At 36.7% G+C, this 27,905-nt stretch overlaps 1 protein-coding gene across 1 annotated transcript in view; it reads right to left on the bottom strand.

Annotated features, from left to right (window-relative positions):
• GRM8 (glutamate metabotropic receptor 8) overlaps positions 1 to 27,905 on the bottom strand; it is a 438,099-nt gene that overhangs the window by 20,845 nt on the left and 389,349 nt on the right. Inside the window, exon 8 of the mRNA XM_088141669.1 lies at positions 13,596 to 14,531. Within this exon, the coding sequence (XP_087997795.1) occupies positions 13,596 to 14,531 (936 nt within the window). The remainder of the gene's footprint in view (positions 1 to 13,595; positions 14,532 to 27,905) is intronic.

The following is a 27,905-nucleotide window of genomic DNA, read 5'->3' as shown; positions in this document are numbered from 1 at the left end:
AGGGCAGGGGGTTAGGACATGGTGTCAATGAATGCCACAGAGCTTACTGCATTCTTTGGAGGTGATTCTTCTTTCCCCAACTAAAATAAAATTGCTGAAAAGTCAAAGATCACAAAATCTGCAAGTGTTTGAATAGAATACGTTATGGGGTATTGCAATCTTGCAACATTTTGAAAATTGGGAGAGAGTCTTGGGGTGGGAAAATGTTGCTAATTCCTTATTTAGGATGACTAATGGCAAATGGAATAGAATTCTTGAGTTTTTAATACTGTTGGGGTTAGATGGGAAATGGCAAATATTAATTCAAGCACCTTGGCCATTGTGAGAAGGAACACGTCTGCAAATTTTCATTTTAGATATAAAATATTAAGACATCCCAAAGTCTTTCCTTCATGTTGAATTATTCTTTTCTTTGTGAAAAATGAAACATATCTAACAATTAACCTCACCTGTCATTTTCATTAGGACAGTGTAGAGAACCACAGAAATTACTTTGGAGAAGGAATGTGGCAGTTTGCAAAACATGATTATTTTTTTTTAGATTTTTTTATCCTGCCTTCATTATTTTTATAAATAACTCAAGGCAGTGAACATACCTCCTTCCTCCTCCTATTTTCCCCATAATAGCAACCTTATGAGGTGAGTTGCGCTGAGAGTGACTGGCCCAAAGTCACCCAGCTGGCATTCATGCCTAAGGTGGGACTAGAACTCAGAGTTTCTAGCCTGGGGCCTTAACCACTAGACCCAACTGGCTCTCTTTAATTTAGTGATTTAAGATTTAATTTTAATTAAACTAATTAAAAATTTAATTAATTTAATTTAAATTTTTAATTTAATTAAATTAATAAAATTAATTAATTCATTTACTTTAATGATTTAATTTAATGATTTAAGAACATTAGAAAGAAACTTAAATTGACTGTGCCTTAATTCTAGCTTAAGAGGGAGGGAGGGAAAACACCAGCAGGCTTTCAAGATTATGTTACTCATGAATATGGTCAAAAAAATCAAGATGATGGCTGCGACAGGGTGATGGAAGCGCCACTTGACTTCTTCTTTTTTTTAAATGTGTCTTGCCCATGTAATGCACATAAAAAATAGGTGGAATTCAGTCCCACTATTGCAACTGCCTTCTTGATTTTTATCCCTCTGGATAGCCCTATTATTACTTTAGTCTGTATTAATAAAGTTCTGGTGTTTCTTATGGAGTTTGTTTCCTGACCTAGCCTACCTTGAAAGGCTGTCAACCTTTGTCTTGAAATCATGTTTTGCTAAATTTTGCATTCCTTCTCCGAGATAATTTCTGTGGTTCCATATAAGAAATCATAATTAATTTTAACTGAACTGTAGTTAATCAACAGGCACATGCCAGTTTACTGTATTGCTATTTTATTTAATTTGTGAGGTTAATATTCTCCTGGAGTTTGAGGCAATTTTTGCAATGTCCTTTCTTCATTTTTTGCCCAAATCTGTGAGGTAAATTGGACCGAGAGAAAATGAATAGTGCAAAGTAGCCCAGTGAGTTTTCTTGGTTGAGGGTCATACTGGAGCTGGGTCCAAATCCAACCCTTTAACCATTATTCCACATTAGCATACTGCTGTTGTGCTGCAGAAGTTATTCAAAGAGCTATGGTTTTGAAGGATTAAAAGAAGGGGAACACACCAAGCCTAATGCAACACTTATTTCTTCTCCTTCACCATATTTTGGATGCTCAACTCACGACCCCCCAGAATGGGATCATCCCAAGCTATTTTATTATCTAAATGGAAGGACAAGACATTGACCTTTTTCCTCCTCCCCTCCCAAACTGAATTCAACTGGACTATCAGTGGACTATTATTTTAATGAAAGTTTAGTATTCTTCCTTTTGTGCCCAAAGTTAGCTTAAGGAGGGCAGTATAAACAGCAGAGCACATATAACTCTGTCAACCAACTTTACTGTCCCTGGGCAACTGTCACCAGCTGTTACTTGAGTCAACTGGGACTTTTTTCCTCCCAAATTTGGCTGGCCATACCAAAATAGCACAGACATTTTGCCATCTGTGAATGAGATGGCTTTTTTTCTTCTTCTTCTACAATGAAAATTTGAAATGGTATACTGTATATGTTAGTTTTAAAATATTGCAATTAATAAACTCCAAAGCTTTTACTGAGAGCATTATGGTGTTGCCTCAAGAAACCTTCTCAGATGAGACAGAGAACCAGGAGGAGCCATCCCAAAAGCCAGATGCTCTATTTTTAGAGCCCAGAAACTATGAGTTAGCAATAGACCCCACTATTGATGCTCTGGATCGAGCAGATTATGATCCATGTCAGAAGCCTTCTTCATCCAGCTCTTGAGAATGCCAGCTTCTGAGGATAAAAATCAGAAGATGTAACAGCAGAGGAGAGCAGAGCAGAGCAAAGTGGAGCAGAGCAGAGACTGACTAGGCTGAGAAAGATGAACATGGTTACTTGGGTGTAGTCTACTGAGAGAAACCAGGACTGATCCGACCCAGTGTAAGAGTGACTTCCCAAGTTAATTCAAGAGACAGTTATGTAAACAGCATAAGTGAAAAAGCCTACTTTCTCTACAGATCACAGAAAGGCTATTAGAAAGAAAGTTTAAAAACCTCCACCATAAGGTACATGGGAATAAAATGACTCTTAATGGGAAATGGTTCAAATTGCTGGATTTATTTTGTAACCCTAGCCCTTTCATCTCAATAAATCTGGCCTAAGAGATGGTGCAATGATCATATTGGGAAGAATCACTTTCAGTTTTGGGCAGCTGCTAAAGAACCTGACAGCCAGCTGTGATTGAGAAGGGTCAGATCTTTCTGGTATTATGGGAGTGACCTGGCCATAGTAACTTGGTGGAACAACATGGAATCAACGTGGCCATCCATAACTTCCAGCTCTCCAGATTCTTTGCTACTTGGAAATCCCTGGCTTTTGACTTCTCATTTACTCCTTCAAATGCTGTTTCCCTGGTGAGTTTGCTTTGTTGTCCTGAACTTGAACTGGATTTATGACTATGAGATTAGCTTGACAGATTTATTGCAGCAATAACACAGATAAGAGCTGCAAGTTGTAAAGCCAGAAGAGGTGGGAGAGTTTTTCTTCACATATTTTAATATAAAGAAAGGATAGCATTTGTAGCCAAGAATAGCCCCCACCACTGATTCTATTTACAATATTGCCCCAAAACAACTGTGATGTTGTTAATGGAGGAATAATTACATTTACTTTATTATGCTGTAGGAATGATTCCACATTTACAAAATCCTCTTTCATGTTCTCCGTGCATTTATAATAATACTTTTCTCCAGCAGTCTGCTTTTCTACTTGGCTGAAAATACTTGTTATACTAAACCCCAAATTTTTATCCCCTCCTAACACCATTTTGACTATGGTCCCCAAATTATTTTCTCAAGTGGGAATTTCAGGGAATAAAGTTGTCCCTACCATTAGGCAAAGTGAGGCAACTACTTAGATGTTATGAAAGGAAAACATAATAATAATAGAGATTTAGTTTATTAGTACTGTAAAGTATTCCAGAAAGATTGTTGATTATTTTTCTCTAGGGTAATCCATCATATATACAAAACACCTTGACTAGGGGTGGAAAGGAAACATAATACACAGTTATGCCTCAGGCAGAAAACATTTGAGGCCAGATCACTACGAACAGAATTGCTATTGGGTGACATGCTGAATTGGGAATAAAGTTTTTATTTTTCTATCATTTACTTTGAGTCCATCAGAACTGGAAGGAATGCAGAACTCCAAATCTATCTTTTTCACAAAATGTAGTTGGGTCTCCCACTTAATTACATTTTGTGAAAAGTGTTGAGCAGGATCTACTCCCAGATATCAGTCATTAAAATGTTGTACAGCAATGAATATTTATTTATTTATTTATTTATTGAATTTGTCACTGCCCATTTCATTGAATGTCTCAAAAATATATTGATATATTGATAATATTAATATACAAGCCTTGATAATCAAGGACAGCTCTCTGATATGGAGCTCACAAGGATGTTAAACAAGGTTGCATCTTAGCTCCTCTGTTGTTCAACCCTTTATATTAATAACATGGTGGGAAAACTTTCAAAACTAGAACACTCCCCTCTTCCGAACATATCAAAGAGGCCACTTAGACACAAATGTGGATGGCAAGTTAATGATGACATTATTGAACAAGTCCAGGCATTTAAGAACCTTGGAATTGTTTTCCATGCTACTGGTTTGTGAAGACCCCAGATTCAGTCCTTAAAAGAGCAAGCAAAAAGAAATGTAGCTTCATCCTAAGGTTTTTCTGCACTAAAGGAGATAATTATATTTCAGGTGGAGTAAAGGTCTTTGAGGCCAAAGTAATAGTTCAGTTATCCTATGGCTTCCAAGTATGCATGAATAAGGATATAGAATTGCTAGAAGCAGTCCAATCAGCCTTCTTAAGGGACTTATTTTGGTTCAAAACTCCAGGCTTTGGTCTGAAATGGCTGGAATGGCTTCAATTAAAACCTGTATGCAGGTAGCTCTTGTTAGTTATCAGCTCAAACTAAATTTTAACCTAAGCAATCTGGCTGTTTTGACATTCCAAGACAAATTTCTGTCTATCTGGCACTGTGAAGGTCTTGTGGGCTCTCCCCTAATGCATTAATCCCAATGACATATGAACAAGCCAGAGCATTTTTCAAGCAACATGTCAGAGATACTGACCTGCAAAATTATTTCAACCAGACCCCACCCTACATTATCCCAATAAGACCAGGAAAATGTGTTGCACCTGCTCACTATCTGTTCAATGATATCTGCAAAACCACCAGAAGAGTTTTCACATTGGCCTGTTGCAATGTGTTCGCCATAGCCCATTTGGAGGGCAACTCACCTTGTGGGGGAGTTGGGCAGTGATATAAATTTAAATAATTAATGTTTCACAATATACCCAAAGAACAGTGTCTTTGCCCTTGTGGGAAATAGTGTGTGGTGTGTGGAAAATAGAAACACTGGGTCATATTTCCCGTGTTGCCTTTTTTATAGAGATCTTTGGGCTTTATACATCTCCCCACTCATAATACAATATCCAGGCAGGACAAAGGTGGATTATCTCAGCCTCCTTTTACCTGACCAGGAAGTGGAACTTTCAAGTAACGTATCTCAGTTTGGTATACGAGCTAAGACTGAACACAAAACTATTGCAACTGAGGTGACCCCAAGCTCTGCCTCAGGTAGCATAATGTAATATGTTTTATTTCATTTTAGTTCACTATGTTTTATTTTAGTATTTTATTATCTCTCTTCTCATTCTATTCTTTTATGGCATTGCTTTTCTGGTCTTGTGGAATAAAAATGTTTAGAAATAGGAGAAAGGGCTACTAGGTCTTTTGGAAGTTAAGTTAGCTTAATAAGAATCATTGTCATTTATAGATTTTAGTATCATAATTGTATCTAACTATTCTTACACTTATCCATGTATAATTCTGAGTTTATAGATGACATTCTTTAAAACCTTAATATATTTCAGGTGCAAACATATTCAATAATTCTATCCTAGCAATCTTTATTAAGATGTTATTAATACCTAATTTTATATTTTAAATTCCATTGTTTGAATTGTAATTGTATTTGTGTCATGCTGGTCTTTGCCTGAAATGAAAAAACAAATGCTAAACATCACAAACGTATTGCAAACAGTAGAACTTAGTTATGACAAAAACAGGCAGTTGTATAGCACAAATAGATGTGGGACCATCCCAGCCTTTGTTCAGTTTAGCTTTTCATGAGCTTTTTGGGGAAGGAAAGTAAAAGTTGCATAATCAGTTCTACTAAAAAAACCTCAAATGCTAACAGAATTGTTATGGGTCTGAGATGGGCATACTGTAGAGAACCGGAGAGATGTTCTTGAAGAAGGAATGTGGCAGTTAGAAAAATGTGAATTAAACCCAGGAAATGGGGAAGGCATTAGAAAGAAACTTCAAGTGACTCTGCCTTAACTCTTTTTGGTATAAGAAGGAGGGAGGGAAAGTAAACACTGTCAGGTTATCAAGATTCTGTTACTACAGCTGATATCAATAAAACAGAGTTTCACCATGCTTTGTGGAGTCTTTTCCTGGTCTATCTTGAAGGGATGACACATACTGTCAGCCTTGCAAAGTAATCCAGACAACAAGCAGACCTAGAAGTACTAGCTCTAACTTTATTGTAACAGAGTCTTGTAAGTCTGAAAGGACATCTCTCCTCCCTCACCTTTACAGCCCAAGAAACTAGGGAAGGCCCCTTCTGAGATGTTTGTCACACCCCCATTGCTTCTGTGGACTCAGCTGCCTCTAATCTGACTGTTGTCTAGTCTGTGGCTGTTCCTCCTGTCTCCCAAGGTGATTCCCACATACCATTATACATGCACATACCTTTATGTGGATACTTTTGGTTTGCCATGATTAGTTGAGGTAGGTCCTCCTTTTTCACTGTCCCTTGGATGGCATCTTAGTGAGCTTTCTGTGATTTTAGATGGAGCAGAATTATTAGAACTTGTAGGGTGAGGGAGGAGAGATGTCCTTTCAGACTTATAAGACTCTGTTACAATAAAGTTAGAGCTAGTACTTCTAGGTCTGCTTCTTGTCTTGAACTTGATGGGATAATAGCCAGCAATTAAACTAATACAGAAAAGATACTGGAGTCTTCTTGTTTCAATAAATTATTCCACTTAAAATCATTATTTAATCTCAGGCTGGCACACTATAGTGCACCGTTGTAAGTCATTCTTCTCTTAAAATGCTGAAATGACTTTTTTGAAAAATAAGAAATGTATTCATTTGTTCACTCAACACAGAATTTTATTTGTACTTAATACAATAAATATTTTTATTTTATATTAAATGAACACGATTCATCTACCGCTCAAAACTTATAAAACAGGTAATACAAGGAAATTGAAATTATTCATTTTGGTGAATAGAAATGTTCTTTAGACTGCTGTCTAACCTCAGCTGAAGGTGATATGGCTTACCATTACAACTTAATTTTACACAGAGCTTCATAAAACATTTATTTTAATCATGTAGGCAATTTCGCTCAGTATGTGACAGAATCACAACCGTTGTGACATTAAATAAAACTCTATTTCAAGAGGGCCCTGAAGTTTTAGTACTTTGCTGTGCAAATCCAGAGCACCAAAGATTCTATTAGATAGGACATGTTCTCCCACAAAAGTTTAGATTTTAACTTCAATAGCCTATGTGACATTTGCCTGCATGCTGAGAAATACAGTATTTTATAACTTGTGGATAGACCTACCTCCCAACCACCATCAAAAGTCAGGTAATTACACCAAAGCTTGGAATTGCTTTTCACTATATTATTGGGTTTCCTTTCTTTTTCCTCCAGTAGCATGGTAAATGACAGCATAGTCATGAAATGACAAAATAATGGAATAGGGAGAACTGTTCAACAATGTTCTGCAGACATTTGCCCTTTATTGGTTTGACATTCATTGCTGATGATGGAGATTGCTCATGAAATAAAGCCACATATCTAGTTGATGAACACTCTCCCATCATTGGCAATCTCAGTGAATTCATGAGCAGCTACCATGAAAGCAAATGCTGCAGAAGTAACCATAGAAATAGAGAGGTTTTTTTTCCATTTCAATATGCAGACTGCATAACTCTGTATATATCATAACTAATTTGAGGGCTGGTGTGGTTAAGATGTGGACAGAGGAACCCATGTTCAAGTTCTCATGTGGCCACAGAGCTTCTTGAATGACTAATTCCATTTACACACATATATATTCTCTTTTATTCTCTTTACACAGGGATACACAGATTTTGCCATATGGATATTGGGAGCAGGGAATAGAATCTGAAAAACAATAAATTTTGGCTCAATTCTACTTTATCCTTCTTGTACCTTAGTGAATATTTAAATTACTTTGCAGATAATATTATGAATTTAATGTTCATAAACATTATGAAACAAAAACCAAAAAACAAGATTTTGAGACTTGGGTTAGTGGTGAGTTCATTGCTATGTTTTCAGTTCAGTTCTATAGAAATGTATAGGAAGAAGTTATAATAAACTGAAATGGAATGCTTTCCAGAATATATCTAGTTAAGAAATTGTGATCAACACATTTAGTCTGATTGCTTTCCATTAATTTTGGGAGAGGAAAATTGTTTTACATAATTTAAATGATAATTTCATTTCTATCACAGCAGAGTATGAATAATCACATACTTTCAGTTTATTCTGTTCTTTATATCACTTGTTTTGTTGTTACTATTAACTTATATATTGTAATGTAAAAATAACTTTTCCAGAACATATCCAATCAGGGTTGAGCACAGTTGACCATAATGTACTTAATTTAAATAAGTAATTCATCTGGAAATTGAATTTTTGTGATCTGATTTGTGGAAGAAGAAAATTGCCATCACAACATTGTAAAATTAGCATCTTAATTTGGGAGGCTGTTTCCATTGTTCTTTTCATCATGAAGTTCCCAATATGCTTATGAACCTATTTCATTACATTTAAGGTGATGCTGTATAGTTAATTTAGATTTAATTACCAATAACCATATTTATTTAATGCAGAAAGAATAATCAAAACCTGGCCTATCAGTAAGAATTTAGGGCATGCTACATTTTTGGAAAAATATTGATTGTAGACTTATAACTCACTAACTTTACTATTCTCTCATCCAAAAGTTATAGTCTATACTTAGGTTAGTGGCACTTTATTTAACACTGCTTGGATAAGAAAATACTACTTGACCAAGAAAAGGATGTTGATGGACACATTGCAACGAGGGGCTTTCAGAAGGTGTGTTTTTCCCCCCACTGTATCTGCCTTCCAGCTTCTAGAAAGCAGTAATCAGCTTCCCTGTCAGTCTACACCCCTCCCATATGTTGCCATAAACTGCAGGATGCAATGTCTAATTTCCAGTTATTGTGACAGGTAAAGCACAGCATCTAAAATAGTGGTATATGATAGGAACCATTTGACAACCTGTATTCCCTGAAGAGAAAGGTCAAAACTTACTGCATCTGCATACACGTGTGCAGTGTAGCATCATGCTTTCTAACCATAGCTATCCTATATTTGCAGACACATGACCTAAATTTTCAAGATGGCAACAATTCACAGAGATAGTGGGGGGGAAAGGATTTGTTGTTGCTGTTGATTGAAACGTTACAGAAAATCAAACTCGTAGGCGTCAAAGGCAGGCTATAAATCAGGGATCTACAATTTTTCATGCTAAGAGCGCCACTTGGACTTTAAAGTATGATGACAGCAGTGTGTATTCACCATTTACAATAATGAATAAAAGAGACAGTAAGGAGAAAAACTAAATTTGGGTTAATAAGTATTACTGTAAATCTAATTGCAATCAATTTAAATACAGTTAATATTATTATGCAGCACATATTTACTAATTTCTGCCACATTTAACATTACATTTTAGCAGCAGGTTTTGGAGGAACTGCTAGGCCACGTAATCCCTTGGAGTCCCAGTTGTACAATCCTGCTATAGATAATTGAAACCTCTTTTGTCAACAGTTGAGTTACTGTGGAGTCACTGCTTTATAACTTCTACCAATAAATTTCAGTGTGAAAGAAAATACAGTTACTCTAGTACTTAGAAAAATCTATGCATAAACACATCTGTCTTTAGACTTCCAGAGGGATTTCAATAGTCAGAAAACGTTTTTCCTTATTTATCCTAATTTTAACTTCCTGATTTCCTTATTTAAGATACTATTTAGAGTTCTTTATTTAAAAAAATGGCCTTTTCACTTCACATAAAAAGGTAGTGCACTTCAGCCGCCATAACCTTGCTTGTTTACCACTTTCAAGATAAAACAAGCTATAGTAAGTTGTAGCAGTGCTCAGTTGTGGCAGTAAGGACTTCTTCCTTTGCAGAGTTTGATGGCAAAATCAGTGGAGTGCTTTAAATTTCTTTTTAGATACAGATTAATGTCTTTATCAAAATGCTAAAGGCAAGAAGCTGTTTAGCATACTTGATCACTCCTAGGAATTTTTATTTATTTTTTGATGGCTATCGTAAGAGTATGGCGTTAACAATTCTTACCTAGATTAAGCCCTTAAGTTACTCTACCATCTTGAAAAGACATTTCTTGATTTCTTACGGTAACAAATAAGTTGCATCATGTAATTATTTTGAAGCAATTTCCCTTCAATTGGAGATTTGAAGAGATAAAGAAAGCTATTTAATTTGGAGTAGGTCATTGTTAGAGGAATGTGGAGCTGTGAAGGGAAGCTTTGAGTAAATCACCCAGTGAGCAAAATAGCACAGCTCCCCACTTATTGCTGCAGTTCCCAAGTACAAAGTGATTTCCTTGTGTGCACATACAGAAGCATTCCATCTGAGCCTGTTCCGGATTAACCATGAGACATAAGGGGCATAGTCCCTCTGGTCTATAAAGCTCCCAAGTGCCTATGAAAAAGTTTGAGACCTCTCCTCCCACAAATCTGAGGTGATGCAGAACTTAGAAAAGGAGGGAGGAAGGTAAATAGATACACACAAAGCATATACAGTAGTCATAGCAATACAGATTTATGTCACTATTATAGGACCAATCCATTTATACAATGCAAATGTAAGAGAACTCTCAGAAGCTGAAAAAGAAGAGGGAGTATTTGAAAACGTGACAAAGAGCAGATGGAGGTTTCAGTCATGTCTGGTAAAAGATCTGTTAGCCCTATCAGTTACATTCAAACAATTCACAGACGCCCCATCTTAATTAATTCACTAATAAATAAAAGCTGGGGTTTTGCTTATTCATTTCCACGTTTATGTATCCTAATGCCTTTTTTTCTGGGCATCAAACCTGATCAATGAAACTCCATGTGAATCTTGTTTCGCTGGTGTAAGTATAAAGCTATCTTGAGGACACTCAAGTTCCATTATGAGAGTGCCCAGGACCTACAAAATCTTTATTCCAACACTTTCTTTGAGAGGAAACTGTTGGTTGAAGTGACTCAATACTTTATAAGGCAGAATACATCTGCTTTCCATGCTCCTAATAATTACACTTCCAGTGAAAAGCTTGTCAAAGATAATAGTTTGTCGGCAAGCCTTCTGCCCATTGACTGACATCCAAAACAGGGAGTTTGTATGCTCCTAAATACTTTCCACTACACCCCTCTTCCTTCCTTCCTTCCTTCCTTCCTTCCTTCCTTCCTTCCTTCCTTCCTTCCTTCCTTCCTTCCTTCCTTCCTTCCTCAGTCTCTACACTGGTTAGGTGTTTGGAAGCTCTAGCAGTTTAAATTACAGGTGCTGTCTTTTCAGGCTATGCCTACCTAATTATTTGAATAACTTGGTTACAATTTATGTTCCTGTGTACTAGGCTCAAGTGTGCAGTCCAGCTTGGTTAGTTTGTTCTTGTCTTAAAATGCCCTTCTCACAAATCAGGGTTTTTCCCCACCTCGCTCCTACTCTCTGGAATCAATTCCCCCTTGAATTAGATTTGAAGTGTGATCTCATGAATTTTAAAAGACCCTTAAGTTCCTTGTTTTTGCAGAACTTTTATGAAGCCAGAATAACTTATTTCTCATTAATTGCTAGAGATTTATATTATGGTTGTCCTAGTAATAGGAAGTATTTTATATGAATTATTATATCATAATAGAAAATGTCATTGATGTTTCTATTATTTTATTGCTAATATTGATTATTGTGTATGTGTGTATTTAATTTACCTGTATTGCACTTAGTTATAAGTGCACACTAAAGTTACTACTATGAAAAGAAGAACCATTTTTCAATCCTACCAGCAGACCCGACATCACAAACAGAATTTGATTTGAGAAGTCACATACACTGACTGGCTTTACATTTAACATTTAACCATGGCTTCTATTGTTGTCAAATACAATGTATTATTATTCTAATCTATGGTTTAGTGGTTTATTCAACAGGTTCACCCATTACACTAAGCCACAACATATGGATTACAAATTACAAAGATTCACACACTATGCTAAACCAAAACTACATAAACCATATTATGGCATAATATAATATATATAAGCCTAGTCAGTATCCTCTACCAAATTGTTTAACATATTTGAGCAAACTATTTTGCTCAAATATGTTAAACAATATAGGTTGAGTATCCATAAGAGCTGGTAACCTAATACAGGGTTCCTCAACCTTGGCAACTTTAAGACATGTGGAGAATTGCTGGCTGGAGAATTCTGGGAGTTGAAGTCCACCCGTCTTAAAGTTGCCAAGACTGAGGAACCCTGACCTAATATATAGATTAGAAGATTTCTATTGCGAATAAAATTAGCAAAAGACTGTATTTGTCATACTTTTTCTAAGTAGACCTGGCTTTAGAATTAACCATGAAAAAGAGGTATTCACTATCACATTACACTACTTTTTAATTTTTTTGAGTTGTTATGTAGCTTCATAGGTCCTCGCCTTTCAGTAACAACCAACAGAGGTTAATATACATTTTGAAAAGTGAACTTGTAAAAAGCTACTGAAACAGTACCCATAAGAAAAGACAAACACTGTAGCACAGTGCTCAGACTGAAGGAATCCCCAGCAGGCTGGAGCATGAACTTGTTGAACAAAACACATGACAATCTGAGTTAGATACAAAGGGAAATTATTATCTCACACAAAAGAATAAGAGAATTTGGGGGCATTCAATGACACTGAGTAACCTTAAATTCAAACTAACGAACAAGAAAATATATAAACAACATATAATTATATTCTAGAATTCACTACCATGAAGAAAGTAGAGGCTATTAATTTAGATTTTTCTTTAGAAGCATTCTGTGAAATGATGCAGTCTAGATTTATCAATGGCAGAAACCATCTGCTACACTAAACTGTTTCTCAATATCCTGATATTATCTATGAAAAAGAGGTGCTGAAAGCAACCTACAGGCTATATTATTTCATAGATGGTTGGATTTCAAATATATATGCCTGAACCAGTTCAGTTACATTGGTCAATATAGTATATATCATCGAGATTATATTCTGTATACCAAAATATTTATATTCTGTATACAAAAATATTTTCTATGGAATATGAAGCATGACTTAATGTTTGCTTCCCTCATCACTGAAAGGAGCATGCAGGACCAAGCCAGCTGTTTTCAAGAATTTGCTATATAAATATTCAAATGCTGATTCTTCTCAGACTTCTGAAAAGCCTTTCTGCCATACCATTGCAAAAGTAGACATTTTTTAAACTTTTTTACTCATTTCCCTCTAAATTATACAGTGTGTAAGGATTTCATAGAGCAAAACCCTGTTAAGACAGAAAAATAATTTGTTGACATTAACAGTAAGAACATATTTTGGGTTTTCAAATTATGCTGGGGGTTCTTTTAGTATTTGAGTATATAAAAATGACATAATGACATGCGCACACACACACACACACACACTAAAGACATTACATTTGAAATTTGGATTCAATATGAGTTGATGCTACTCAAGTAACTTTTGAATGTGATTAGCCACATGAATTAACTGAAAACTGACAGTTAATTTTTTCAACAGGATAGAACAAAGCAAAACAAAACATTAGCTTGAGAAAGGTTATTGTTTACTCACCTTCTCTGCTGACTGTGCTGTTCCAAAAAAGATTGGAATAAAAGCTAACCAAATGATACAGGTGGTATACATGGTAAATCCAATTGGTTTTGCTTCATTGAAGGTCTCTGGAACACCTCTTGTTTTAATAGCATAAACAGTGCATGTTACCATTAAGAGAATACTGTATCCAAGAGAACAAATGAGTGATAGATCCGAGATGTCACATTTGAGAATCCCACGGGCATTTTCAGGATCCACAGTCCTCTGCTCTCCATAATCTACTATGATATGTGGAGGATCTATAGCAAACCATATGAAGACTCCTAGAAGCTGTATGGATATGAGGCTGAAGGTAATCACCAGTTGGGAACCTGGGCTGATGAATTTTGGAGCAGTGACCGATTTTTTCCCTTGCTCAAATATTCGATGGATTCGGTTTGTTTTGGTGAGCAAGGCTGCATAACTGAAGCACATACCAAGTCCTAGGAAGATCCGTCGTAAAGAGCAGATGGCAGTGTCTGGACTTGCAATCATTAAAAAAGTGATAGCATAACAGAGAAAAATCCCAGTCAAGAGGACATAGCTTAGTTCACGCCCTGAGGCCCTGACAATTGGCGTGTCATTGTGGCGGACAAATGTCACAATGACAAAGGTGGTTGCAATGATGCCAAGTATTGCTATGAAGACAGGCACAATCGCCCACGGGGAATGCCACTCCAGTTTGATGATGGGAATGAGTTGGCAGTCTGTGCGGTTGACGTTTGGTCTCTTATCAAAGGGACACATTTCACAGGTGACCTCATCCACTTGGTAGTGATAGCCTTCACAGCGCTCACAATGCCAACAGCAAGCTACTCCCTTAACCATCTTCTTCCTTTCTCCAGGTTTGCAGGGCAAACTACAGACAGAAGCAGGGTGAGTTCGTTCTTTGTTATCCCACTGCATGTCTTCTACCTATGGTTATATATATTAAGAAAAAAAAATTAATGAGCCTTTCATCTTCTCCTATTTATAATATCCTAATCTTGGCCACACGTTTCTCATAAATCACCTTGTGCTGACAGTACAAACACAGTTTATCTTGATAACAAACCCTTTTTTCCCTCTGATACTGATTTTATGAAACTGTTAAATGATTGGGCCCAATAAATCATTTGTGCCACGAGTTTGATGAGTGTCATTAGTTTCTATTTACCTCTTTACTGCTGACCAAATTGATGCCTGTGAAAAGATTTATCGACTCTTAAGCTCTAGTCTGAAGCAAAGGCATCCTATAAAAAGGAATTTATGAGCTAATCACGTGCAAATATAGTTCTCAAACATTTAATTAGAAAATAATGGCATGTGGGTTTGGAATTAATTTATATTATAATGTAAGGATAGAGTAAACATCCCACTGCACTGATCTAGGAGAGAGCAAGAAGTTTTCTTTTTGAGAAGTAAAATTATGAAGCAAGGGAATATTTTATTTTATTTTTACCTTTTGGACCTGTTTTCGGTATCAGTATCGGTACACTTGGGTTGGTATCTTCTACCATCTACAGAATTGTTTGTTTACCATATTTGTTTTCTCTCTCATCAAATTACTCTGGGTGGCTCACAACAAAACAATGACACACAATAAAAGCTTAAACATCAACCCACTACAGTCAAATAAAGTAGCATCTCTGATCATTCACCTCATTGATTCACTAATTACCACCAGTCCTATCACTCCTCTCTAAAGCTCTCTGGAAAAACATTGTTTTTACTGCTCTGAATTAATAGTAAGGAAGAGGGAAGTTGTTCCCATGCAAGAGGGTAGGACTGAGAAAGCTTGCTTCTCGATTCCCTCCCTTTAAAGATCTTGGGTGAAGAGAGGAATCCTCAGCAGTCTCTCTTGGCCTACACGTATCAGGGAGGCTGAGTCTTCCTACAGCAGGCAGTCCTTGAAGGCCATATTATAAAGGACTTTATAAGTGATAAAGAGAACTTTGAATGACAGGTAGTCCCCAGGTTAAGAACGCCCAGTTTACGGATGACCCATAGTTAAACGCAGAGCCTATTGTAGCAAAATTTGAATTAAATACACAATGGTTTGAGTTAATTACACAATACTACTTGGAATTATAAAATAATACTGTTCCAGCTTACATACAAATTCAACTTAAGGACAGATCTTGGGAATGGAATTCATTCTTGAACAGGGACTACCTGTATATCTTGAAATGTATCAGTACCCAATGCATAGCTTTAGAAGGTTAGATGGCCTTTTGAGTTCCGATGGGCTTTTGACTTTAGTACACAGTAATTTTTTGTGGGGATCTCCGTGATCAAGTGATCTTTTCAAGAGAAGGGTCCTGAGAATCCTGTACTATAGTGATATCAGCAAACTTCACATGAGTCCATCCATCCATGTTTAGACTACATCCCTCATAATTTCTGTCCATTCACGATGCAGCTATGACTGATCAGACTGGAATTCAAAGTATTTGGAAAGTCCCTGTTTGGGAAAGTTTGTGTTAATGTTATATGAGAGAAGAAGGGGAAGAACCAATAGAAATTACCAGACATGAAGCTCATTGAGTGCCTCCTTTTAATTACAGAGTGGTTTGGAAAATAAAATGGAAATGGAGAAAACTATACACAGCATTCTATCTTAAACTTCTTGGAGGTAAAGTGATATAAATAAAGTAAACATTTAAATCATGTTATAGAAATATAACAAATATATAGTAATAGCAGACAACTTTTCCTCAAAGATTAATTAATCTACTGTTTTACGTTGGCAACCACAGTGGAGACAAGGGAGTTTGTCAAATGACAAAAGAACTTCGCCTCTTTTGTAGATGCATTGTGACAAACAAATATACATAAGGGGTGGAGCATGTGTTGCAATGTCACACTTGTTTTGTTGTTTTGATGAAACGGTCCGATTCTGCAGACTTCTCTGATTACTTATTTCCTGCAGCACAACCACAGAATGTGATTTGTCCTCTAGACCTCATTCTTATTCATTGCTTTGTTTGTGGGAGTCAACCAGTGTTAAAAAGTATTGTGCTACCCGTCCCCAAAAAATCAGATTTATAGCTCAGAGATTGTCTTTGATATTTCTGATGCATTATTTCTGTATTTTAAATGGTGGTGGAGGCATAGAATGTATCAGTTATGATCTGTTCTGAGTTGGTCTGATTTGGCAACAGTGAGTTTGTTATATCACATTTAGACTACTGCAATCCACTCACAGTATTACTGTACTTGGATACCATTTGGAAGCTCCAATTGGTATAGTATCTACTGTAAAGTGAATATGTATTGATCTGTAAGATACCCTTTACAGACACTACAATGTGCAGAAAACTGCAATTTAACTGCTAGTTATGACTAGCCCCCAAATATAAATACTTTTAAAAAGCATCAAGATATATCTCTTTAAATCATACTTTATTTTTTTATTATTTTAATATAACTTCGTTTATGCTTTTTTAATTACTGCTTTGATAGTTTTTAGCAGAAAGATGATTTATTTAAAAAACCAAAAATAAATTAGGGATGGGAAACACGTCCTATTCAAGGTGTTGCTGAACTACATTTTCAATGTGCTATAGCCAACACGTTCAGTGGGAGCTATACTTTGGCAACATCTCAAGGATTACACATCCTTTATTTATTTCAGGTTCACAGATAAATCACATGGGACAAACCCTAGTGTGCCCAAGAAACCTCTCTATCAGTAAAAGGGGGAGACGTTTGAAATATCACGTTTCTTGGTGAATATGAATGGGCAGCTTAGTCTGAGTCAATAAAGATCTTCTAAAAGAGGTAGAGCAATGTTCTTCAAACATAAAGTATGCATATTTAATTTAATGACTTCATTCACAAGTAAATACACATCTAATTTCACCTGTACTTTATCAAACTTGAAAATACTATAGGTAGAGATGGGTGAGTCATTCAACAAAATTGAAAAAGAACTCAGTTTTTGGCCCAATCCAGGATCAAACCAGCACCAAAACCCAAAACAGCATTTTGCATCTAGAAGAGATAAGCCCTGGCTGTGATAGCTAGGAATCACAGTACAGGTAGTCCTCACTTAACAACCACAATAGGAACCAGAAAATTTGTTGTTTAGTGGGTGGTTGTTAAGCGAGTCGCACCTGATTTTATGACCTTTTTTGCAGCAGTCATTAAATGAATCACCACAGCAGTTAAGTGAATCACATGGTTCCCTATTAATTTTGCTTCCTGGAAGCCAGCTGGGAAGGTCACAAATGGTGATCACATGACCCTGGGACTCTGCAACCATCATAATGGTAAGCAGGTTGCCAAGCACACAGATCACAATCATGTGACTACAGGGGTGCTTCAATGATCGTAAGTATGAGGATCAGTTGTAAGTCCCTTTGTTCAGCACCATTGTAACTTTGAACGGTCACTAAATGAATGGGTAAGTGAGGACTACCTGTATCACAATCTAACAATCAAGTAGGCAAACCACTGTTAGTACCAATGTTGTTTTTTCAAACAACATGGGAAACTTCACCTGACTGTACAAAGGCATCCTTCTGCTGAGCTGCACCAGGCCACTTTGTAGTTAAAAAATCTTATGAAAGCAATTTAAGAGTAACCCACCACAAAAGATCAATTTCCCTCAAGGATGGGCTCAATAGTGGGATCTTGTTCTCCCTTTAGAGCACTTGAGGGGCCAGTTCACCTAATTAATTATATTCCATCAAACAATTATTTTATTGTTTTGGGAAAACAATAATAAGAAAGTAGCCAAGGGATGGTAGGAAATGAATAGACAAGAAATTGCAGAACAATAGGATGCCTATTAATCCTTCATTTTTAAGGGTACGAAACAATGTCCATTCTCTCTATTAGCATAATGGTTTCTGATTAGACCCCAAGTCTTCAGAATTTTATTTAAAAACATCTCCATTACAATCTAATGTAATTCTATATATGTACCAATAACATTTTCTAGAATCTTAATAGCTGAGTAATTAACCAAGTAATTATCCTTCAGAAAACTTTAGGGACTTGACATAAGCAAAATAGCCATATTGCAAAAGCCTGTTTGAAAGTTTAAAGCAGGGTTTTTCAACCTTGGCAACTTTAAGATGTGTGGACCTCAATTCCCAGAATTCCCCAGCCAGTAAAGTGATATGATATGATATGATATGATATGATATGATATGATATGATATGATATGATAATATAATATAATATAATATAATATAATATAATATAATATAATATAATATAATATAATATAATATAATATAATATAATATAATATAATATAATATAATTTTTCTCAATCTTTTCTAGCAAAAAAATTGTTTTTAATGTTACAGATTTTCTATGCAAAGTGATAAACAACTGGCAATATGCACTTTTTTTGTACTTACTTTCTCTAATATATATTGTATTAGAGTCAACCAGCCCTAATGTACTTTCCTTTGTAGTCAGGTTTCTCCAAATATGCCCTGATTTTGAAGCATTTCATTTAAGTATGGTTTTTGTTAGCGGTTTTCTGCCAAGCTTTATTTTTTTAGATAAATCTTCCAATAGGAGAGAAACTGTGGGAAACTGTGAGCATCCTAGACCAAACTAAATCCAAAAATGCTAGGAAATTCCTGGAAGCTTGGCATTCAGACAAATGAGCCATCAGTAGACACATAGTAATAAACCATATTTACACACCAAAAGAGACAATAAAAAAAGCTAAGAAGGAAACAAAAAGACCAGAACACATTATTTCCAGCAGCCAACACCCAGATAAGCAGGGATTAACACCAGACAAATAATCAAGCAGAAAACAATTTCCTAATCAAGGAACTACCAAGGAGAAAACCACAACCCCACCAACCCTGGCAGGGCAAGCTACTGTATATAAACAGGGAGCAAACCCCACACTCACTAGCACTGATGATGTTACCTAGTTGGGTAATGAAATATCTGCAAGCAAACAACCAAGCTCAGGGAGCACCAAGGACTCCATAGATAAATCTTTTCAGGAAGGAAGGAAGAATAAAGAGAGAAAGAAAGAATCCTGTTAATTTTGCTGCAGCTGTCTGATGCCCTGGTTATCAGAGTAGTTGAGGTAAAAATAAATCTAGGGCAAATTTCTTTTACATTACTATTAAGGAGAACATTATTCTTTTTTTTTTTAGTTTTAAAAAAGGGGATGGAATCAATAGCTAAAAAGGAGAAAGAGAACACCAGAAACCAGGCAATTATTTTGGTTGTTCCATTGTGTGGAATAATATTCATTTAATCTTCTGCTAGGCAGTATTTCATAAAAATTCATCCAACTATTGTCACTGCATTTAAGGTAAAGAATGCCTCTCAGAATGTTTGCAGTGGTTAAATACACTTTGAAATATTCCACAGGTTACACAATCCATTGGTTGCAAAAGCAATAAATCCCCATTTCAAGAAGGTCAGTAGTAATGATTCATATAATAGTTTTCATTCCAGTGCCTCTGACAAATAAACTACGTAATGCATAATTGATATTATGACATCCTGCTGGTATGAGTGTTGGAAAAATATTCTGGATGAACATGATTGTTTCTAAGTTTTGGAAATAAAGGCTTCTGGCAGCCCTAGGCTATTAGATCATGGAAGATTAAAGATGAAAATGTGGAATGTGGAAAAAAAAATTGAGATCTGTGATTCTGGTGATTGTATTTGGAGATATTGCATTCTTATGTTCAATTCATATGAATTTATGAACTCAGAAGTAGAAGAAGAATTTTCTTCTTTCTTCATTATGTTAGTTTTGCATGTAAGAGTGCTTGGCTTTTTATATTTGAAAATGCAGTTTACTAAATAGTTCTTGGGTGCAAGAGAAGAGATGGACTGATGGAATGACTTGTCTTCTGTTAATAGTATCTCATGCACATGTGGATTAGTTTTTGTTTTGTTTTGTTGGGAGGGGTATACATAAAAAAATCTAGAAGTATTGCTGGTCAGCGAGGCGAGGTGATTATGGTAGGGCACCCTTTATCTTTGTAGCCTTGAGAGATGTGGTGAGCATAGGAAGGGAGTGCCTGACTTGCATTATGTCACTGCTTATCTGTACCTCATCAGTATGGCTATTGATGGGGGTATATTCCCATCGATCAAGTGCTCACATGTTTGCTAATGGTAACTCTCCTCAGAGCAATTGAGATGACGTCACAAAGGTATAAAGTCTATTCTATCTGCGGTTTTTTTGTTGTTCAGTCGTTAAGTTGTGTCCAACTCTTCGTGACCCCATGAACCATATTGCGCCAGGCCTTCCTGTCCTTCACTCCCTCCCGGAGTGTGCTCAATTTCATGTTCATTGCTTCAGTGATGCTATCTAACCATCTCATCCTCTGCAGTCCCCTCCTCCTTTTGCCTTCAATCTTTCCCAGCATCAGGGTCTTTTCCAAAGAACCCTCTCGTCACATTAGGTGACCAAAGTATCTGACCCTGAACTTCAGTATCAATCCTTCCAATGAGCAGTCAGGATTGATTTCCTTTAAGATTGACTGGTTTGACCTTCTAACAGTCCAAGGGACTCCTAAGAGTTTTCTCCAGCACCACAATTCAAAGGCGTCAGTTCTTCAGCGCTCAGCTTTCCTTATGGTCTAGCTCTCACAGCCATACATTGCTACTGGAAAAACCATAGCTTTGATTATGTGGATCTTTGTCTGCAAGGTGATGTCTCTGCTGTTTAATATGCTGTCTAGGTTTGCCATAGCTTTCCTCCCAAGGAGCAAGCATCTTTTAATTTCATGGCTGCAGTCTCCATCTGCAGTGATCTTGGAGCCCAAATAAATGAAGTCTGTTACTGCTTCCATTTCTACCCCTTCCATTTGCCAGGAATTGATGGGTCCAGATGTCATGATCTTAGTTTTTTTAATGTTGAGTTTCAAGCCAGCTTTTTCACTCTCCCCTTTCACCCTCATCAAGAGGCTCTTTAGTTCTTCTTCACTTTCTGCCATTAGGGTGGTATCGTCTGCATATCTGAGGTTGTTGATGTTTCTCCCTGAAATCTTAATTCTGGGTTGTGACTCTTCCAGCCTGGCATTTCTCACGATGTACTCTGCATATAAGTTAAATAAGCAGGGTGACAGTATACAGCCTTGTCGTACTCCTTTCTCTATCTTGAACCAATCAGTTGTTCCATGACAACAGTTCTAACTGTTGCTTCTTGGCCCCCATACAGATTTCTCAGGAGACAGGTAAGGTGGTCTGGTACCCCCATCTCTTTAAGAATTTGCCACAGTTTGAAGGCTTTGCATAGTCGATGAAGCAGCAGTAGATATTTGCCTGGAACTCTCATGCTTTCTCCATGATCCAGTGAATGTTGGCAATTTGATCTCTAGTTCCTCTGCCTCTTCGAAACCCAGCTTGTACATCCGGTAGTTCTCAGTTCATGTACTGCTGAAGCCTAGCTTGTAGGATTTTGAGCATAATCTTGCTAGCATGTGAAATGAGTGCAATTATATGGTAGTTTCAGCATTCTTTGGCATTGCCCTTCTTTGGAATTGGAACGTAAACTGACCTTTTGGCCATTGTTGAGTTTTCCAAACTTGTTGGCATATTGAGTGCAGCACTTTAACAGCATCATCTTTTAGTATTTTAAATAGCTCAGCTGGAATACTGTCATCTCCACTAGCTTTGTTATTAGTAATGCTTCCTAAGGCCCACTTGACTTCACTGTCTAGGATGTCCAGCTCAAGGTCAGTGACCACACCAGCGTGGACATCAGGGACATTAAGATCTTTCTTGAAGAGTTCTTCTGTGTATTCTTGCCACCTCTTCTTAATCTCTTCTGCTTCTGTTAGGTCCCTGCCTTTTTTTTTTTGTCCTTTATCATGCCCATCTTTGCACTAAAAGTTCCCTTGATATCTCCAATTTTCTTGAAGAGATCTCTAGTCTTCCCCTTTCTATTGTTTTCCTTGATTTCTTTGCACTGCTCATTTAAGAAGGCCTTCTTTTCTCTCCCTGCTATTCTCTGGAAATCTGCATTCAATTGTCTATACCTTTCCTTTTCACCCTTGCTTTTCACTTTCCTTCTTTCCACAGCTATTTGTAAAGCCCCATCAGACAGCCATTTTGCTTTCTTGCATTTCTTTTTCTTTAGGATGGTTTTAGTTGCTTCTTCCTGTACAGTGTTACCAACCTCTGTCCATAGTTCTTCAGGCACTCTGTCTACCAAATCTAATCCCCTAAATCTATTCCTCACCTTCACTGTGTACTCACAAGGAATATGATCTAAGTCAAACCTGAGTGGTCTAGTGGTTTTCCGTATGTTCTTCAATTTAAGCCTAAATTTTGCAGTAAGAAGCTCATGATCTGAGACACAGTCTGCTCCTGGTCTTGTTTTTGCTTTGACTGCAAAGTATATAATCAATCTGGTTTCGGTATTGACCATCTGGTGATGTCCATGTGTAGAGTCGCCTCTTGTGTTGTTGGAAAAGAGTGTTTGGTATGACCAGCTTGTTCTTTTGACAAAACTCTATTAGCCTTTGTCCTGCTTCATTTTGTACTACGAGGCAAACTTGCCTGTTATTCCGATTATTCCTTGACTTCCTACTTTAGCATTCCAATCCCCTATGATGAAAAGGACATCTTTTTTTGGTGCTAGTTCTAGAAGGTGTTGTAGGTCTTCATAGAACCAGTCAACTTCAGCTTCTTCAGTGTCAGTGGTTGGGGCATAGACTTGGATTACTGTGATGTTGAATGGTTTACCTTGGATTCGCACTGAGATCATTCTATCGTTTTTGAGGTTGTACCCCATTACTGCCTTTCCCACTCTCTTATTGACTATGAGGGCTACTCCATTTCTTCTAAGGGTTTTTTGCCCACAGTAGTAGATATAATGGTCACCTGAATTAAATTCACCCATTCCCGTCCATTTCAATTTGTTGATTCCCAAGATGTCGATGTTCAGTCTTGTCATCTCATGTTTGACCACATCCAGCTTGCCTTGATTCATAGATCTTACATTCCAGGTTCCTATGCAATATTGTTCTTTACAGCATCAGACCTTCTTTTCGCTTCCAGATACATCCACAGCTGAACGTCCTTTCGGCTTTGGCCCAGCCGCTTCACTCTTTCTGGAGCTACTTGGAATTGCCCTCCACTCTTTCCCAGTAGCATATTGGACACCTTCCGACCTGAGGGGCTCATCTTCCGGCATCATATCATTTAGCCTTTTGACATTGTCCATGGGGTTTTCTTGGCAAGGATACTGGAGTGGGTTGCCATTTCCTTCTCCAGTGGACCACATTTTGTCAGAACTCTCCACCATGACCTGTTCATCTTGGATGGCCCTGTACGGCATAGCTCATGGCTTCATTGAGTTACGCAAGCCCCTTCACAACAAGGCAGTGATCCATGAAGGATGAAGTGATCCATGAAGTGATCCATGAAGGATTTTACATAGCTGTTATTTAATAAAGAAACCACAAAATCAATGATCAATCATATTTTAATGTCATACTATCTGTTTTTGCACTTAGTTGTGATAAATGCAGGTTTTATTGAATAGATTTTTAGCTATGATCATATTTACTGGACCATCCCAAGTTTATTTCAGAAATCTCTGTGGATATACAGTGTTTTGGATAGATTTAATTATTGCTTCCTTGCTTTATTTTACCCTGTTTACTTCATCAAGATCAGTTCGATATCCAAAAATGGATATCAAGGGCACCCTTAAATCATTTCTTAAAACGATGCTTCTGACATATAACTTTCTTACCATTTAAAACAGCATAATGATCATCATCTAAATATTGGTTTTGATTTATACTTTATATAATTTAATCTAAATTAAGTTCCGAAAACTCATAAGATAAACATGAAGCATAGATCCCATGCCAGTTAACAAGAAGAATAAGTGGGTCAACACAGACCTTCTAAATTAAGTGTGCTGACTGATCTTTAGTGACATCAGTAATCATTCATTTTGTAAAAATTGAACTAACAACAGGGCATGGGCTCAGCATGTACTGCATAAAGATTAATGAGCTCATTCACCTTCTGGGCCACTATATTGCCATTAAATTGATTGGTAGAGTGGTCCATGTATTGAAATCACAAACAACCTGATGGATTTATCTGAACTTTTGATTAGATTGCTCTGTGATGAACAGCACACTTTTGGTTTCTCGTTGTTGATTTTGAATGGGTGATAAATGCTAATATGTTTTATGTTTTGTCCTATAGGCTTCTGTAAGACAAACATAGGTTAGATCTTGCACCTGCTTCTTTAATATAGAAGGGAAATTTCTGAAACAGCAGAGAAACTCCAATGACAGCAAAGAGTGGAGTTGATCTCTGTCTTTTCTCCTTTAAGCTCTTTGTGCCATTCAGATTTGTTCTATGAGTTTGGGGAAAGAGGTGATATCTCCCAGAATAGCGGGGGAGGTATAAGCTCTGTACTACAGAGGGAAGGGGAAATCAGAAGTTCATTGTCTTCCTTTGTGCCTCAGTAGCTTTCTAAATGAAACTTCATGTCCGGTTCCTAGAAAAAGCTATGTTTAGCCCAGGCACTCATCCATCAGCTTGGAGGCTGCATCCTGTGCCTTCCGATCATGTCCTGGAACTTAACCAAGTGTTATATGTCACTATTGGTTCTATTAGGAGTAGGTGTTATATGGTCATGCTTCAAGGTCTCCTTCATTAAAGAATATATGTGCTGTGTCCTGATTTATCTATCCATAAATGGATGAACAATGCATTTTGCACATTTGCACATTCCCTTAAAAGCATCTCATGCATTTAAGGGAATATTCACTGCACTTTGACCAAAACATTTCTTAAATTATGTTGAAACACCTACACTAAAGCAAATATAATTTATTATGTGAATCTGAAAAAGATCATTGGATTCAGTGTGTCATACAGCTTTTATATCTTGGGAGACATACTGAAGATACATACTGAAATTGCAAATATTTAATGAGACTATAGATAGGAAACAAGTCAAGGGCAACCAATCCATCAGAAAGTAAGCAAAGCTAGAAATAAAAACTGTCAAGAGTCTAGATTGACAGTCAGTTTCATTACTGCCAAGGTTTCTAAGAATGATCCCATCCCTCCACTTGATGGAAGTCTTTTGATTGAAAATAAGTTGTAGCATACTTGTTTTTCCTACAGTCCTATCAGGAGGCAACACTCTGCGGTATCAGTTGCATGCTTCATATTTTATGCATATAAATTAAACGCATGTAAATTTATTGATTGTGTTTATATACCGCCAGATTCAACCAAAATTACTCCCAGTAGTTTACAATATAAAAACAGAATAAAAACATAAAAAGAAAGAAACAAAGAAACAACTGCAAAATAGCAAGTGTAAGGGTGGCCATGTATTCCTTAATGGTCTTCCAGAACAACTCTGGAAGGCCAGGAGTGATGGTGCCAACTGAATTCTTGAAAGGGAGAGTTTTTCATAACATAGGGACTGCTACAGAGTTATACTGCTTGTAAAACTCACCCCCTTCACCTCCCCTACATGGGAGACTATTAAAAGATGCTGGTTGGAGATCCACACAGGCTGAGTTAGATGGGCCACCTTTATGCAGAGTAGATGGTCCTGTAAGTACCGTAGTGTAAAAGATTCTGCCTTTCCAGAAATCCCTTTACAAAGAGCTAATATTAAAAAGATACCTTCTACTCTTGGCATTTTGAAAAAGAGAAAGTCAAGAATTTGTTCTTGTGTCTCCTGGACTAGCAGAACATGGGAGGGTGACAGAGATCATAAGAAAACAGTGCAACAGATGAAAGTGAGGGGAGAGAAGTTTATGGCCATATAAAGAAAGCAAAGAAATGATGAGCAAGCCTGATGACTCTAATCAGAATCAAGATAACCCTCCTTAGTAGAAAGACATAAAAGCTCCAATCCTTTACTGACTTTCTTGAGAGTAACCTCCATTTTATTCCATTCCAAACCAGCATATGTATGAGTGGATATGGCAGTATGCTGACAATTTGGGATATGATACTATTAATAGAAGTTCAATACTTGTCTCCACTTCACATTTCTTTCTATTCAAAGGAAAGGAATTTGATATTCTGATATTGTTGAGCTAAGTGAGGGCCTGGATAGCAGCAAAGCTACCCAGACTTGATCTGGATAAGGCAGAGATTCTGTTGCAAACATCCTAAGTAGGTGTGCTCCTGGATAAAGAAGAAATAGTGGTGCTGTGTTTTTGAAAATTAAAAAAATTACATGGTTGGAGAAATTACATGTTTTTTTGTGATTCATCACATTATACAATCTCTAGGTTTCAAAACATTTTATAGTTCAAAACTAAAGTGCAAGTTCTGAATCAAAACTCTAAATCAAAAGTTCAGAGCCTAAAAACACTGGACAAAGTGTATTTTGTGACAAAATGTGTTCAGAGATAAATATTTAATTATCAATTTTTATATCAATTTCTGTTTTAAAAAATCACAACTTCAGATCCATTCAAGTAAATGTGATGAAAAGGAATTATAGGGAAGTAAGACTACAGTAAATCAGTAATTCAACCAATTGATTGAAATTTACCAAAAAGTTAAAATATCTAGTTTTGGGAAAGAACCATTCCCAGTTTGTTCCTCCAAATGTTTTGCTGATTCCTTATCAGGTTTACTTAGGAATAATTGCTATGCCCCTGGCCTAACTTAGTATTTTTATTTGGTACAAAGAAGACTATTTAACTGAATTAAAAGTATAGTAAAAAGGGAAAAGTGTAAATAGATTTATTTTTGGAAAAAATATGTCCAGATCTATCCATCCATCCATCCATCCATCCATCCATCCATCCATCCATCCATCCATCCATCCAATTTTCTTTATAGTTACCTTTTCCTAACATGTATAACAATTAAAACTGAAATATCATTTAATTGCATTGAACGAGATTAAAATCCAGGCCTTTGTTGTGAACTTTAAGTAAATATTTAAATTTAACTATCCTTCCATACTCTGGTTTCTCTTCAGATCGTATAAATCTTTCACCTTTTTAACTATCCTTCCAAAATATGGAACATTCCAAAATGTGGAAAAGTCTTGCCTCAGAATCTAACAGTTAATAAAATGGAGAAGCAATATTCTTTGGCATTCATTCTGAAACAAGGCTGCTTGCAGGGATTTTAATCTGAAATGGAAATGATGTCTGGATTCACGTAGCATGTCCCTTCATCACATTGTTCCATTGTACCAGAAGGAATATATTACAGAGTGCTTTGTTTTAGTTAGGTGTCTGTTATTGAACTCATCTGTTTTTCAGTAATCCTTCTGACACAGCATCTAGAACATAAATAGATTTTGTTGATGCCCCTAGAAAGTGTTTTACAATGGCTCACAA

This window comes from Python bivittatus, unplaced genomic scaffold (assembly GCF_059951505.1).
Source record: "Python bivittatus isolate LINGU-HERP-01145 unplaced genomic scaffold, Pbiv_v1 ctg000330_np1212, whole genome shotgun sequence".
Classification (NCBI taxonomy): Eukaryota; Metazoa; Chordata; class Lepidosauria; order Squamata; family Pythonidae; genus Python; species Python bivittatus.
The sequence above is the reverse complement of the archived record's forward strand: the minus strand, read 5'-3'. Positions and strand labels throughout refer to the sequence as shown.